At 40.4% G+C, this 17,325-nt stretch overlaps 1 protein-coding gene across 1 annotated transcript; it reads right to left on the reverse strand.

Moving 5' to 3' along the window:
* Nucleotides 1-12,645: 12,645 nt before the first annotated feature.
* Nucleotides 12,646-16,901, reverse strand: LOC112186588 (systemin receptor SR160). The gene has a single exon (XM_024325055.2). It carries the CDS (start codon nucleotides 16,499-16,501, stop codon nucleotides 12,953-12,955), a length of 3,549 nt encoding a protein of 1,182 aa, XP_024180823.1. The 5' UTR covers nucleotides 16,502-16,901; the 3' UTR covers nucleotides 12,646-12,952.
* Nucleotides 16,902-17,325: the final 424 nt, after the last annotated feature.

A 17,325-nucleotide genomic window follows, 5' to 3' on the forward strand; every position in this document is an offset into this window, starting at 1 on the left:
CGTACCGACGAATTTTGAGACGGGACCGGGACTTCGGTTTTGGGTGCCCAGCCCTAAATCCCACAGGTTATCACAGCAATTCTAATACAAAAGGTAAACAGAAATAAGATGAATATGCGGAAGCTGTGCTATTGACTATGCCTCGACTCCATGTACGCCCGACCTCAACTAATCTGATCTGCAAACTGGGCATTTGAAACCGAAGGGCCCAGGGGAAAGTATTGAAAAATACGTTAGCGTGAGTGGACAAAAATAAATAAATAAATAAATAAGATAATTTAATGAAATAAGCTTTAACACTTTCCCACAATTTGAATGATTTACAAAACCTCGATGCATGCAACCGTTTATAAAACATATTTCTTTAAACTCGAAATCTCGTGAAAACATATCAGCCCCGCTGGTTAAGAGAAATCGGACTAGCCCTGCTAGTCAAGTAATAGTAGAGTATGGGAAAGAAAGAATCACCATACGACGAATGAGCCTCCCAGGCGTTCTAGGCTCGACTACTACCCACAAACACAGAGTAAGTGAGGAGGAGAACTAATATGCTCGACTACAACCCACGTGAGGAGGAGAACAAGTATGGTGAAGAAAAACAATAGAAAACCAAAAACAAGTAAAGCTTCCCCAAAATCTCACAAATGAAATCACGAGTACAATTCCCAACCATACTCAGAAAATCTCATAAGAAAACAAATAAATGAATGACGTGTCCCACACGTCAAGATATTCTCAAATCAATCAATGAGTAAATAATAGATAAAAATAATTCCATCAACAATCTCATTTTCAAAAATCTTCCATAAATCTCAAAATCGACGAAGAAAAATATACATAATTCCTTAAATCACATTGGAAAATAACTTGTCGAAATTCATCGTAAATCATAAATTCAAATCCGAGCATCGCAAACTCATATCTGAAAATCATGACGGCAATCCAATCAATAAACCAAATTATAATCCAAAACCAATTCATTTCCGAAATCAAATTATAATCCGAAACTAAAATATATGCTCAGTAAATGAAACGATAAATGAATAAATCAATAACTCGGAAAATATTTGCATGCATCATTTAAAATCAAAGGTCCACTCACAGTACGACTTAGGCGGTCACGCGTAAGAATTTTTTCTCATCGAGCAGTGGCTCGCTACATCATCCTATACACAATAATACATCTTAAATAACCGAACGGAAGGTCCGAAATAAATTCATAATAAATGAACCGAAAACTCGATATCTTTGACCCTCCAAAATCAACAAGTTCCAAACTTCACCAACAACAACGTTTCATCAATTCTAGTGTTCTAAAACAGAAACAAGGGAAATCCAACGGTCGGATTTCCGGAAATAAATACCCGAAACTTCATAAATTCCCAATCGATACCAAACTTCCACCGATTTCCACCAAACTCATACCCACAAGTTCTATATGCTACAAGGAACCCAACTAGCAAAAATAGATGGCCGGAAACGGCCACACACGCCCCCCACGAGCTACCGGCCAACCCCTAAACCGAGTATCAACACCTATATCAAATTCTTCATCACAACAAGCCCAACAACTTTCCAAACTACAACAAAGTCTGGAATTATCTTGATTGGCCGAAAATTAGCTCGAAAGGAAAGAGGCCGAAATTCAAACCCTAGAAATTTCTAATCTTCGATTCTTCCTCCACACTGTGAATTGATGCAAGAAACTTGTATGGCTAGGAAGAGGACGTTGGCAGCTCCAAAACGCACCCGGTGGCGCGGCTTGAAGTGGTCGGAAAATGGTGAATCGACACCGGACTGAAACAACAGCTATGTTCGGAAAACATTTTGATTCTCTCTCCTCCGGCCAAACTGCCGCAAGCTACCGCTACAAATTTCGATGGGAGGAGAAGGCGGTCCTAATCGGAAAGGTGGCACGCCGTCAGGTAGCCGGAAGGCGAAGAATGGCCTGAAAAATCAAAACGGATCGAAGAGAGAGAGAGTGGGGAAGAGAGAGAAAATTGATGCAAGGTAGGTTTTCAGAAATGGAAACCTCCCACAGTAATTTCTCCTTTTATAGAAATTTACCCAGAATAGTAACTTTTACTTTTTCGTCCATAACTTTCGCATACAAATTCCAATTTAAACGTACCACATGTCCACGGACTTGGTTTAACGTCCTCTATAACTTCCCAGAAGAAAATTTTCTCAAATGACAAACGAAATAAAAAGTCAACTTTTAAGTCCACTAAATGATCAAAATGAAGGTAAAAGCAAATATTTTAATAGTTTACCGTCCGAATGACCAGTAAACAAGTAAATTAAGGTACGGGATGTAACAAAAAGTCCTCATATTGTTACTTATTCAAGAAAGTCAAGCGCTTCCTCCTCCAGAGGAAGAAATTGTTATTGCTTAGGGCTTAAGATTGTTTGTCTGATGATAGCAGAAACTCTTCTATGAGCATTCTTAGAAGTATTAGTTATTTTTACCACAATGGCGTGCTTGGCGGGAGTAATTAGTAGAATAGATTTCCTTCTAAGGCTAAGAGAATTTGCTCGGCATTAGACTTGGTTGAACTTTAATTTGTAATGAGTAGTCTTTGCTATTCTAGCATTTTGGTTGGTTTCATTAATATAATGAACTGTCTTATTTGTCGGGAAAAAAAACCGTCAAATCATGAAAGTAGCTTTAAAGTTAATTAGACCGGTATATCTTGTTATTTTTTTTTTTTGGCAAAGAAGCAATCTATAGAACAAAAACAGAGAATAGGGAAATGAAGGGCTTAATTCAATTAGTATTGAATTGAATTTGGCTGGAGTTTATTATAGTTTATCCCTTGCATCTTTACTCAATGTCTCTTTTCTTTTGTTTATTCTCTCTGGTCTCATGGATGTGTCGCTTGTTTGATCGAAACTGGGTTGGAATTTTTATTCTTCTCGATTTTTTTCTTTGTAGTTTCATGGCCTCCCTTTCTAGACTTTTTTTTTTAAAACAGTGTCAGGGTATCCCAAAAACTTCCTAGGCTTAAGCACTAATCCTTAGGTGCATGTTAAATACTTCAACTATGCATTGCATCATAGTACCTAGCCACTTTGATAGTTTCGTGAGTCGAACGCGGGTAAAGAGGTTTCTAACTAGGACACTTAACCATTAGTCCACTATGCCCTTTTTGGACTTAGCTAAGTGGAAGGCGAGGGAGAAGGCCTACTATACTTCGTGGTTATTCTCTTTCTCGATATTGTTGAGGCAACAAACTAGGTTGATGGTTCTTTTTTCTTACTCGATTTGGGTGGTGGTACGATTGGCCATAGTGGTTCTGCCAATGGAAGTTGGTAGTTCAAAATAGGGTCTAGCACATATCAGGTGAATGGCAAGCGCACTCAATTTTGGAGGGTTGGCTTTGACTTCGACTTCATTGTTTTGACTCTAGACACGGGTAAAAAGGATGGGTCTTGGCCTAACCAATCTTAAAGGAGGTTTTATTCCTGCACCAATCGGTCGACTCCATTATTTTGGGTGCATGCTACTCTCCTCATTGAAGTTCTCCTATGTTTTTGTCTCTCATGGATGGAGTAAATGGGTGGTGGTTTTCTTCTAGTAGGAGTGGTGATTTTCATAGGGCTCCTTGGTGGTGTGTATTTGTTGCACAAGTGATTGTTCCAGTGGCATCTCTAGAGTAATTAGCAAGTGAAGCGGTTCTAACAGCTTGGTGGCTAGATGTGGTTCGAGTTTCATTAGTTGGTTTATCCAAGTGTTCGGCCTAACCTAGCTAAGGTGCAATGTTTCTGATTGGTGAGTTTCTACCCATGATTAATGTAGGCTAGCTCTTTTCTTAGATTTGCTGTTGTTTGATAGGCTATTTCTATCCACCTAAATAGATGCACAAAAATGCCTATAACTTAACCCTACAAGAATGTCGAAAATAGTATAGGTAAGTAAGGATCGTTCCCGCAAAAGATTGTGGTCTAATCACTAATCTAAAGACTCAAAGCAAAATAAATCCGAAACTGTTCAGTTAGAAAGATCTGACTGGCAGACAACTCTAAACTACTCTAAATGTCACAAAAATTTACAGACAAACGTACATGATAAACTAACTACTGACAAAGTTTGATAATTTTTGAAGGTGTTTTGGTTGACGAACCAATTAAATAAAAACAAAACACTAAATGACTCCGAAAATAAAAAGACTTGATTCAGGGTTTTGAAAATCAAAGATAAAGCAAGTTAGAGGAATTGCATCCACCACCAATCAATCAAGTAAACTAATCATGTTCAACCTAATTTCATTAATTTATGGATGAAGATGCTCAAGTTAACCCAACGCCTGAATTAACTTATTGTTTTTCCTTACTTGTATGCTAGGTGAGAGACGCTCTACACCTAACCTATTTTCTAAAATGCAACCTAGGTTGACGCAACTCTAGATTTAACACAAAGAAATCATTACGCAATAGAAAAACGAGACATCACAAGGCATCTTGAGTACGACACGTCTCAATTAACCTAGGAACCTAATCACTTGCCTTATAGACAATTTACTACTCTAAAACTCTCAACGGAACCCTCGAAGCAAGGCACAGGCAATGATCATTCATAGCAAGGGAATCCTAAACATGCAATCTAAGTTGCGCACCAAAGAAAACATGCAAAGGAATCATCAATGTGAATATAGAAATTAGGCTCTCATCCAATAGATAAACAAAACTAATTGAAAGTCATAACAAGTTTACAATCATGATTTGGGGCTTCAACAACCCCTAACTAAAGAGTTAGTTTCTCATAGAAAGAAAAACAAAAACAAGCTAAAGAGCAAAATAAGAAGTTGCAGGAGAGAGGAAAGAGAGGAAGAGAGAAGAAAGGAGAGAAGAGAGCTTTTTCAGATTTGCACAGCCTTTTAATATTGCTCCTTGAGTCCTCTTTCATTCCTTTTTGGTTTGAGACTCCATGAATTGTAGAGAAAGGCAACTTCTTGATTCTCTATTTAATTTAGGATTCTCCACACTTTGTCCAATGAGAATTTGCCATGTCATCATCAATATTTCTGCGAATATCTCCATAATTTGTTGCGATATCTCCATGGATTGGGCTCCTCGATCCATCAAGGTCACTTGCTAGGGCCAGGACTTCAAGCTTTACTTTATTTGCACATCTTTCCTCAATATTATCTTCTTTTTGTATATTTGCTCCGAAAAACCTAATAAACATAAAAATAAATAAATAAAGGGAAAATATAATAAAATAACAAAGATTAATATAGGGATTAACATTATAAACGTTGCATAAAATGCTCCTATCATTGTTGTACCTATTCATACTCACCATTCTAAAGACGGTCTAAGCGACCGCCTAGGCATTGGATGCCATGTCACTAGTCCATTTATAGGCTAGGCGATGGTTGTAGGTGTTTTGCTCCTCAGCGGCCATCTAGGCAGTCTAGGCAACTAGCCTGGGCGCTGTAATTTTTTTTGTTTTAATTCCTCTTCGATGAAGAAGTTAAGAAGAAGAAAGGTACTGTCTTTGAGGAGGGAGCGAGGATGAGTCGGTGGTGGTGGTCCGAATGGAGAGTCATCTGAGCCAGATTACCAGAATGCTGGTGACTTAATCAGACAGTGGTGGTTCCAGCGATCAACCCGATGAGAGAGAAAGCCAGAGAGAAAGAGAGTGCTTTGTGTGTGTTATGATAGAGTTGACATAATTGAAACCAAAGAAAAATTTTGAAGAAAAAGGTTGATGATAAAGGTTAAATATGATCGGTAATTGAAGATAAAGGTTGAAGACTCATACTGAATCCTTTAGAGATGCGTGCTTATTGGATATTTAGATTTTAATATTAATTGTTAATTGTTATTAATACATAAACATTTTTTTTCCTGTTTTGAATACTTTTAATAAATTGTTGGACATAATAATTGAAAATAGAAAATATTAATTGTAGAACTTTTAATATTATTATTTATTTATTTTATGTTAGAAAAATAGTTAAAAGAATTTAAAAAATAAAAGCCGCCTAAGCCCCTAGGCACTAGTGCCCTGACCTCGATTAGCACCTAGCATCTTTTAGAACTTTGTTTCTGTTTATGTTGTCTGACTTCTATTTTTGGTGATTAAAGCGGGTTTCTTTCTGTTTCTGGTGGCTTTCTCCGGGTACCTCACTCAGAATGCTATACCGACTGGGGTACCGATCCAACTCCTTGATCCTGTACCAGGAACACAGCGTTAGAGGGATAAACTGTACCGGACTGTTTATGCCCCTCCGATGCCTGAGTAAGATACTAATATATATATTGAACTATACAAATAGTGGATGAAGGAATTATTACCCGTAAAAGGTGGTTGTGCTGATGCTCTAATACTCGAGCAACGGAAAGGGGTTTCCCCTATCTTCAATGTGGGATGCATGTTGTCCCCTTGCAGTTATATCAGCCTTCTGGTGTATATTTAGATGGATTGTGTTGATCAGGTCCAGACCCCTATGTGCCCAGGGTGTAGTCCCTGACGTGAACCTAGCCCGTGGTCTGGTACCTGGGTCTTTCCTATGGGCCCTAGTTGACTGCTAAACCTAGTGAACTATCTAGTCTTTCAATTTTCTAGTTGTGTCTTTGACATGACTGGTTTCAATGGGCTACTACGTACTATACCCCATGGATCTACGTCAGTGGAAAAAGATGTTATTGTGCAACCCTTGAGGTATGGCTAAGTTAACATTTTGGGATACTTACCCTATTTTATAGGTAAAGAAACGACACAAAATGTTCGAGACCTGATGACAAGACCCGCCCCGGATTCCACCCTGGAATCCGAAGTGGCCCTGCGGGACTTACTTTTAAAGAAGGTTTACCAAAAATTTCGGCATAACCTCCCTTAAAAATGGGCAACCCAAAACCTGTGGACAACAAATTTCACTTCTAATAATCCAACCACAAACTCGTGGAGCCACCCTGCTCCCATCATTCAACCAACTCAATCCCAAAAATAGTAATAGTGTATCAAGTACTTCAAGTCTAAGAAACTCCAAGATTTAAGATACTACAATTCACAAAGTTAGGTCGTAGACCTCAAATATAATTCCATACAAGTCTGGGTCACAAATCCCATAGTAATCAGAGCAATCTAGGAACGTAAATTAACATAGAGTACAGTAGGTTAAACAGGTAACCTACAAAATATGATGACGGAAGCGGATGCGGTCACTATGGCTTACTCCTGAACGCCGAGCAGCAACACTGTAAACTAGGCATTTGAAACCGAAGGGCCCAGGGGAAAAGTATATGAAAACGTTAGCGTGAGTGGACAAAAATAAACAATTTTAAACCAAATGGATTTTATACTTTCCCACATTTATTTCTTTAAAAATTCCCGATGCATGCAATGATTAGAAAAATACAACAAGAGGAGTTCCGCTCATGAAAACCGACTAGCCCCGCTAGTCACAAACGATTAAAAGAAAAGGTCGAAACTCTGATACTCAAGGAAATAAAACCAGCCCCGCTGGCTAAAATAAATCGGACTAGCCCCACTAGTCGAAAATAGTATAATGAGTAGGGGAAGACAATAGCCATACGAGTGAGCCTCCCAGGCTAAAGTACTCCCATTACTCCCGTAATATACCCTTACGCCACTATGTGTAGCGATAGGATACTGGGCTTGAGAATTACTGTCACAGAGACAGTAACCAGCGCCACAAAGGCGGAGGACTTCGGTGATCCCATCACCTCGCCACAAAGGAGGAAGATCAAAGCTAGCAATGATAAGTCACCCAAAGTATGGCAAAAGAAAATCCGAAAACCTCATAAATCCATAAAACTTCCCCAACTCTCGTAAATGAATTTCCAACGACGTGTCCCACACGCCAAGATAATCTCAAGTTCAAAATAAATAGGAGATAAATAAATATAAAGATTAACTCCATCGAAATCTCATTTCGAAAATCTCATAAAAATCTCAAATCGCCGAATATAAATATAATATAAATAGTATAAATCCGGAAATCACATTGGAAATAAATAAATAAGAGAAGATAAGCATAATCCAATGACGTGACCCCGCACGCCATAAAATCTTCAAATAATCAAATATCCAAAACCATTTCTGAAAATAACCATATGCTCGGGAAAGTAATACGATAAACAAATTATAACCTCGGAACCAATTAAATAAATGCATGCATCATTCTTTGAAAAATAAAAGTCCACTCACAGTATATAGTCAATCCTGATGTCGCTCGGTATTTTCCTCGTACGAAGACTCCTCTCGTCCTGTACGAATAGCACTCGTAAAAATATATTTACAGGACGGAAATTAACTTTACGATAATTAGAAATTGAAATTCATAACGTCCCCTTCAAAATCCAACTCCTTAATTCACATCGAATCCATCCATAATACTCCAACATTATTCATTCCTCGATATATAAGTTCTAAAGTGAATTCGAAAGAAATTCGGCGATCGAATTCACGTAAATCGATAATTAACCATTTATACTCAATTCGTAATTCCTCCAATTTCCACCAAACTTCATGTATAAAATTCTACAATCATTATAGGATTTTTGGAGCCAAAACAGTAATTAAAACTCAGCTCTACGCGCCAACAGTGGCCGCACGTGGGGCCCACGCACCACCGGCAACCACCACCAATGGCCACCAAATTTTGGCAGCACCACCTACTCAACAGACCTTACCTCTTTCTCAACTACAACAAGTTCCAATTTTACCTTTAAACAGTCGAATCCGGCCGGTGAAGATAACCCAGAAATTCAAGAACCCTAGGTTGTCGATTCGGCCTCTACACAACAAATCTTGGCTCGAGGCTAGGGGCGAAATGATCTCCGTCAAAAACCGAGCCTTCAACGCCGGTTTGGTGACCAGAGGTGGCCGGAATCGCCGGAAATCAGCAAAAATCGCGAACTGCTACAGTTAGCTTCCCAGCTCAAAATCGAGCTCCTCCAGCCAAAGCTCCCCAAAATACCACCACAGATGCGTCAAGGGGGAGGAGACGAGCTTGGGGATGGCCGGATTTCGTCGTGGGTCGGCCGGAGAGGGAAGAAATCGAAGGGAGAAAAATCGGGCTGAAAGGGAGGAAGGGTCAGGGGAGAGGAGGAAGAGAGTTACCGTGGGTTTCCGAAAATGGAAACCTACAGTGGTAACTTTCCATATATATATTTTTATTACCATGAACAGTAACTTTCACATTTTAAGCTATAACTTCCACATACGAACTCCAATTTTTACGTACCACATATGCACGCGCTCGGTTTAACGTCCTCTACAACTTTCATGAAGGAAATTTTCTCAAATTGTTAACCTATAAAAAGTCAACTTCTAGCCACCCCCCTAAAAGATAAAACTATAACCGCGAATGGTAAAACATACAGTGATTCGTGTAACTCAGGAAAAAGGGTAAATCAGATGTGGGGTGTAACACCTGAGTTCAGGGTTTTTTTGAATTGTTGGTTTCAGTGTCTGTCTTTTTCTGTATCAGTTGCATTAGATAGCTGAACTTACTTCTGTCTTTTTCTGTATCAGTTGCATTAGATAGCTGAACTTAGGTGATATCTCATATTGTCGTGCCTTAAAAAGTTAAAAAGGGTGTGATATCATATGTAATCTTGAACCTTAATATATATTGTCATCCTCCCAAAAAAAAAAAATATATCCTTGTATTTAAGTTGCTTCATTTAGACTTATGTGTTGAATGAAAAGTTCTACAATATGTTAATATATGTAACATACATTCAATTACCACTTTTAGAACTAGGAGAGTATTTCTCTCAACCTAGTCTTCTACGGCACCCAAGCCTCCTTCCCTAGCCTCTAGCCTCTTGCTATCGCTTCCTCCTCTCCATGGCCTCCATAGATGTCGCCACATCAAGCTTTGCTGCTCCTCTTGCTCTCGCAGCGGGTGGTAGTGCCCCAGATCTGGGAAAGATTGGCGGTGGTCCTGTGTGCAGGTCCTCCCAATCTTTTCTACTTGGAAAACCTTTGATCGAGGATGACAATGATGTGCCTCTTGTCACTCTGAAGAAGAAGACGGGTAGACTGCCAGAAGTAAGAACAAGAGCCAACGTCCCAGTAACTGCAATTGGAGGTTCGGTTTCTAGCCTTAGAGATAAGGGCAAACGAAAGCCTTAGGCTTTCCTGGTCTCTTGCCTACCACTTGAAATTGGGTCTTCTATTACTTTCTTCTTAGTTTACTCTAGTTGTACACCAATTGAGGTCTCTAGGTGACTAGGTTTACTTTTCAAAGAGGGGTTAGTAGTGAGGACTTGATTTCTTGTTGTTTAGGCTCAATATGTGAGCATATGTGTTAACAGTGAAGGTACTTGTCTTTTGCTTGGCGGCTTGTGCCATCTAGATTTTAGGTATGAGACAGCATCTGATGTACGTGCCTTCTGGCCTTAAGTAATGAAGTTATCCTTTTCTCAAAAAAAAAATTACCACTTTTAGAACTTAATTACTCAAACGAGTTTACTCTAATAGGAACCTTATTTACCTTAATAAGGGTTTTTTTTTTCCTAATTACCACATGAGTTGTTGAAGTGCTGACATGAGTGTCCTCAAACTGGGTTTCTGATCATAACTGGAGTAGGTTACACTAGCTCCATCCTCGTTAGAAACGGCAAACTCTCCGACATGATCGCTGAACTTCACGCTTTGTTGAATTGATCGATCAGGAGAGTAATCAGAAGCTGATTCTGATAAATTGCATTGCAGATGTATAACTGATTGCTGGATGAGATACGTTCTGCACGACAAACAATTGTACTGAATGCAAATGGGCGTGGCCAAGGTAACTTGACATCACTTATACTGCCAAGTGCTACCTTGGGGGCAGTGGGTTACGGCTAAATGTGGTGGAAATGTCTTAAATTCTCTGAGCATTAGCGAATTTTGGTACTACTTCTACAAGTTTGGTTTAGTGAGACTCTGCTCCACCCTTCATACTTGCACACTATAACAGAGACCACTTGGGTCTTCCGAACTTTCATTTTCGTCAGTTCCATGTTTCTTTTTCTGATTTATTTGGGAGGTTTTGGTTTTGACCCCCCCCCCTGTACTCTTGTTTTCATTTTCTTAACATAAGAAGATAAGAATGATCTCTTCCTTAACTAAAAAATAAATAAAAATAAAAATTGCATAAGAGGTTCCCTACTTCATAGAAAGAAAGAGAAAAATAAAAAATGGTTCTTTCCTACAACTTGACTGAATTTTTATGGACGAGTTCTATGTATTGACTTGGAAAAAAACAATTAGTGTCCTCAAACTAGTAAATATTACATGTTATAAGATTTGTATGAGAAATGTATAACATAACCTTAATATAGAGTTTCAAGATAAAAATGACTTTTTGGACATTTAAAAACCACAGTTTACTCCCTGAAAAGAGAAACCCTTGTAACCACAAGTTTCTAATTTATCGATCTTCAACCTCCGCGCCCCAACAGAGACATTTCCCTTCCCGATGAGAATGCATTACGTACGGCATAGGCGACCCTAGCCGGAAGCATTTAACCGAGTATTCTCGTTTCGGATAGAAACCCTAGAAGAAGGCTAGGAAATTCCGGTTTGCTTAACCCTCTTCATTTTACATACAAGCCTCATCTCATCCCTGTGGTGATCGAGTCAAGATCTCAAACCTCACAAGTTGATATTTGATAATGTTCATCAAGGCAACGTTTATATTTTATTTCCTCTTGAAGGTTGGGGGTTGTATTCTATGTGCTTAAATATTGAGGAACACATTTTCCTAGCTGGATGGGAAAAAATTATGATCTTCAAGACGCAGAGCACGTGTGATGCACCATTGCACATTGTCGAAGAAAAAGAGACAAATTTCTATTTGTTTATGGATCTTGTTTGGAAAGGATGAAAACGTTGAATACAAAGTGCTTGACAACTATGAGAGCATGCCAATTTTGCGCTTACGTTTTGCAATTATGGGATTGGGACTTGTCATCCTCACTAAATGGTCCATGCCAGGCACAGATGTGAATGGTGAAAGAACTCTTCTGCTATGAAAATGTCTAGGAGGAAATCAAGAAGGGTTCAGATTAAGAGAGAATGGTCCACTAGCTATATACCCTTGTAATCTTGTAGTGTAACTAGGGATTTTTGCATTCATGTACATAGTCCCTTTGGTGGGTTCGTTTGAGTTTAATGTGTGCCACATGTCTATGTTTGATGTTAATCTTCAGCTTCTTTGATTTTTATTCTTTCGGAATTGACAGACAACTGCAATGTATTTTGGTTAGAATACAATTCCAAAATTTATATGTTATGTATTTTGCAATTTCGATCCACATTTGGTCGTATTCGTCAACAATTACTAGTCGATACACAAAAGAAAAAACAAAATTAGTAGACAAAAACAAATTGTCTCGACTATTTATTTCTATTACTTCGACCTCAATACAGAGAAGATAAATACCATTAATTTAGTTGGTGCTCTTTATTAATATTGTATTTGTTCTTGGTATTAAATCACAGGCACATGGTTTTGGCATGCTACATCAATAAAATTGAGTAAAATTTGGGGTACCATGTTAGAGTAATGCAAACAAATCAGGTAGACTAAGCTAGGCGGAAAGAGCCGAAAAGACCGTCCAGTTAATCATCATCAATGGGGTCATGGATGCAACTGTTTTTGTTTTGGGGATTTTATCCGAGTCCAATGCCCTCTTCTCTCTTATTGAAGATCAACTGAGAACCAAATTTAAAGCATAAAGCAACTGAAGCTGTTTATATACACATTTATACCAAGTTAAACAACCTTCTATGTATAAAATGAAATGATTACATACATTAAATGGTACACATACAGTGGCAGCTCCACAGCATTTGAAGTTGGAAAGAAGAGGGAAAATTTTTGGGAAAGCTTATAGCATCATCATCATCATCATCATCATCATCCCCACCTTGTTTCTACTTTCTTCCAACGAATTCACTTGAAAATTGGTTTAAACTTTGAAGCTACTGCTTGCCCGGTTCAGGGTCTTCTTTTATGCTCATCTCAACCATTTCAACTGCACCAAAACCTCCATCGTCGGTGGCTATGGTTGATTGGGAGTCCATCCCGGGTCCTGCTTGGATTTCCTTGAACTGCGCCATGACTTGAATCATCGTAGGGCGGCGCCATGGCCTATCATCCAAACAAGCACAAGCTACCTTTAAGTGCTGTAACAGCTCAATCTCAAGGGTTGGGTCCTCTTTCATGAGCTCTGGATCAAAAACATCACTTATTTTTAATTTAGCATGTTGCTTCACCCAACCGACAAGATTATTGTCACCAAAATCAGCTGAATCTGTAGGACGTCTTCCTGTTAGCAGCTCGAGCAATACTACACCATAACTATAAACATCGCCTTTTGTAGAACATCTGAAACTCTGGTAGTATTCTGGAGGAACATAACCAGGTGTGCCTGCCAGGGTGCTCACACTCAAATGAGTGTCCATTGCACTCACAAGCCTTGCCATTCCAAAATCGGAGACTCTGGCTTCTAGATTCTCATCGAGCAGGACGTTGCTCGATTTCATGTCCCTATGAATGATGTGAGGAATGCAATTATGGTGAAGAAAGGCCAGTCCTCTCGCAGATCCAATCGCAATCTTCCTCCTTGCAGACCAACTCAGCTTGATACCTTTTTTCTGGTCATGTAAAACATCATCTAAGCTTCCATACTTCATGTACTCGTAAACTAAAAGCCGTTCTTCTCCTACTTTGCAGTATCCAAGGAGGGGAACAAGGTTTCGGTGCTTGATCTTCCCGATAGTTTCCATTTCAGCAGTGAATTCACGATCACCTTGTCCACTGATATGTATCAACTTCTTGATGGCAACAATGCTGCCATCCTTCAATTGGGCCTTGTATACATCACCAAAACCACCAGAGCCTATAAGACTGTCATTGTGGAAACCATTGGTCGCCTCAAGAAGATCTGCAAAAGTGAGCTTTTGAAGTGGCTTCTCAAATGTGGAGAGGTTAATGCTTAATGCTTCTCGGGCACCCGTTAGCTTCCAGGCAGTACCGGAGTGGGAACGACTGTCCACATAAACGTCCAGACCTGACTCCTTCTTTTTTCGCCTTTTCTTGGTTTCAATTGCAACAATAAGCAAACCAAAGATGCAGAAAAGGGAAAACAGTAGCCCCATTGCCACACTGCCTGCCAGGGACGCTGGTCGATGAGATTTCTGGTGCCCATTTCCATTTGCCCCAGAAGCAGCTCCACAGGAATTTAAAGGGTAGCCACAAAGGCCTGAATTGTTCATAAATCTGTAAGCAGGGAATGTCTCAAACTGGCCTGAATCTGGAATCATTCCAGATAGATGATTGTTTGACAAATCGATCTCCATCAGCATGGAAAGGCTGACCAAAGACTGAGGAATACTTCCATCAAGGCTGTTGCTAGAGAGATCAAGAATGTTAAGGTCCTTCAATTTCCCAAGCTCTAGTGGGATTGCTCCAGATATATTATTATGGCCCAGATTCAGAATATAGAGATAGTACATACTCCCAATCTCTTTCGGAATGCTACCCGATAACCTATTGTGTGACATATCAAGAAAAATCATGGTCCCATTGTGATTAAATGTTGGTTGGAGAATACCTCTATACACTCTAGTGAAGTTGCAGGGGTTCCTCGTCGAAATCCTGGTCAGTTGCTCTTGTCTTATCCCCGCAAACTCGAGCAAATTCCCTGCTCCATGGCACTCCTTGCTTCCATCATTCTTGATATACACATACGTCTTGGAAGCAACAAAATTGACCGCAATGTTGCCGGACTGTTTGAAAAGCCCAGGAGGGATTGTACCATTCAGCAAGTTGGTATTGAGATCCAACCATATCAAGCTCTTACAGTCCCCCAGCTCCGGGGGAATGTTCCCATAGAATGAGTTGTTACTCAGCTTCAGTATTGCCAGCTTCGGAAGCTTGCCGATCCACGCCGGAATCTCACCACTCAACTTGTTATTCGCCAACGAAATCCAGCTCAAATTGGTGCAGTTACTCAGCCCCACGGGAATCGTCCCGGTCAGCTCATTGAAGTCCAGGATAAGATTCTCCAGCAACCCAAGATACGAGAGCTCCTGGGGAATTTCCCCGCTAAGCTGATTCAACCAAATGATCAAGTCGCGAAGCTTAGACAAAGACCCCAAGCTAGCAGGGATGGTACCGGTGAGGTAATTGAAGCTCAAATCAAGAGCCACGAGCTGAGTGCAGTTGCTGAGAGCTGGAGGAATGGTACCACCGAACTTATTGTTCTGGAGGTACAGCTCCTTCCAGCTGTTCCTGGGATCTTCGCAAAGCCAACTCGGAATGGAGCCAGTGAAATTGTTCGAGCTCAGATCCAAGCTGTCTAGATATGAAAGTCTGGAGAGAGAGCGAGGCAGAGTACCAGAGAAACCGTTGAGAGAAAGAGACACACTCTTCAGGCTGCTGAGCTTCAACAGAGTTTCGATGGGCAACTCACCGGTGAAGAAGTTGTTGGAGATGTCGAGAGACTCCAAGGAAGCGCAAGAGCTCAATGCATCGGGAACAGTGCCCGAGATATTATTTATGGAAAGATCCAGCTCCACTAGCGACTCACACGAACCGAGCAAGCTGGGTGGAATTGTACCATGGAACCCATTGCCGGAGAGGGAAAGAAACTGAAGATTCTGGGTGGGAATGGCCGGAATAAGACCGGAGAAATGGTTTCTGGAGAGGTTCAGAAACGTGAGTTGCTTGCAGGAAGAGAGAGCATGCGCGACGTCGCCGGAGAATTTGTTGCCGGAGATGTCGAGATGGTCCAGAACCATACAGTCGCCGAAAGACGGAATCTCCACTGTGAAATTGTTGGAGGAGAAGTCGAGAGTCTCGAGCTTCTTGCACCCAGAGACACTCATGTCGCCGGTGATCTTGTTCCCCTTGAGAACTAGTTTTACAAGCTCGCTGCAGCCGTCGGATACGATCCACGGCACGGCGGGGCCGGCAATCTTGTTGAAGGAGAGGTCGAGGACCTGGAGGGAGAGTCCGAACGTGGCCGGGTCCTTGGCATTGAACTCGAGGAGGTTGGCGGAGAGGTTAAGAGAGTTCAAGCTCGAGCAGGAAGCCAAGCTGGGAATACCGGAAATTGGACCGGACAAGCTGTTCTGAGCTAGATCTATGTAAGTGAGGAGAGGGCTGCACTTGGATTTAGCCGGAAAAGAAATGGGGCCAGTGAGGCCGGTAGATTTCAGAGTGAGTGATTGTAGAGAATCAATGGTCATCAAGAAAGTGGAGATAATTGTGAGGTTTGTGGACAAGGTGACGAAGCTCAGGTCTATGGAGGAAACCCGGGTTTGTTTGCAGAAAACGCCGGAAAACAGACATGGGTTTCGGTCAGGGAGCCAATCGGAGAGAAGGGTAGGTTTCGGAAGAGAGTTTTTGAAGCTCAGGAGTTGCTGGGCGTCTTTGTAAGCTGAAGAGGAAGAAGAGGGAGTTGCAGAGAGCAAGAAGAGGAGGAGAAGAAAGAAGTGGTGTGAAATGGGTTTGTGGGGTTTCATTTTTATTCGTTTTCACTATAGAGGTGGTGCTAAAGAAGAGATGGGTTTTGGTTTAGGTGCTGAGGTCTGCCATGAGAGAAGAAGCTCTTGGAAGAAGAAGCTATCCCTCAGCTGGGTTTGTAGTAGTAGTAGTAGTAGTAGTAGAGAGAGAGAGAGAGAGAGAACAGAGGAGAGAGAATGGAGTCAAAAGTTTGAGTTAGGAAGGTAAGAAGGGTATTTATCAAAGTGGGAAGGAGTGGACAGAGCCAGGTTTGCTCACATGCCATGTGACTAGTATGTGAGACTCCCTATCTCCATGTCTATCTCTATCTCAGTCTTCTCTGGCTGTCTGTCTGCAATTACAAACTTTCTCTCTCTGCTTTCCTCTTTATTAATCCTGTTTTTCTCTTTGAAAATTATTTCTTTGTTTCTCTAAGAGAGCAGAGAGAAGGCATGAGAGGGATTCAAAGGTGGGTAGTGGGTTGTTAATTAAGTAATGGAGAAAAATGCATGGATTATTATTCTCTCTTCTCTCTATCATGAAACTATAATTTTTATGTGCTTTGTCTCTCTAGCGCTCTTGCTTTTCCGCGTACGTGATCTCAAAACATACATGGATCCATCACTGTCAATTTATCAAGATTCCATCTATTAATTTATTACTTTCCTTTTTTTTTCCTCTAGTTTAATTGGGTTTTGTTTATTTTTTAGATCAACAATTTATTAAACTCACAATTACAAGTTGGATCTAATTTCTCACTATAAATTAATCTGTTTGAAAACAAATTAAGTAACAGTTTTTGAAAATTAGAAATAATGACTCTGGGAGAAGTCTAAATCTACAT

The sequence above is a fragment of the Rosa chinensis genome, chromosome 2 (assembly GCF_002994745.2).
Source record: "Rosa chinensis cultivar Old Blush chromosome 2, RchiOBHm-V2, whole genome shotgun sequence".
In the NCBI taxonomy this organism is placed as follows: Eukaryota; Viridiplantae; Streptophyta; class Magnoliopsida; order Rosales; family Rosaceae; genus Rosa; species Rosa chinensis.

Excerpts from the sequence above, each read along its gene's own strand:
- LOC112186588 (XM_024325055.2), bottom strand. The coding sequence starts at position 16,501 with ATGAAACCCCACAAACCCATTTCACACCACTTCTTTCTTCTCCTCCTC.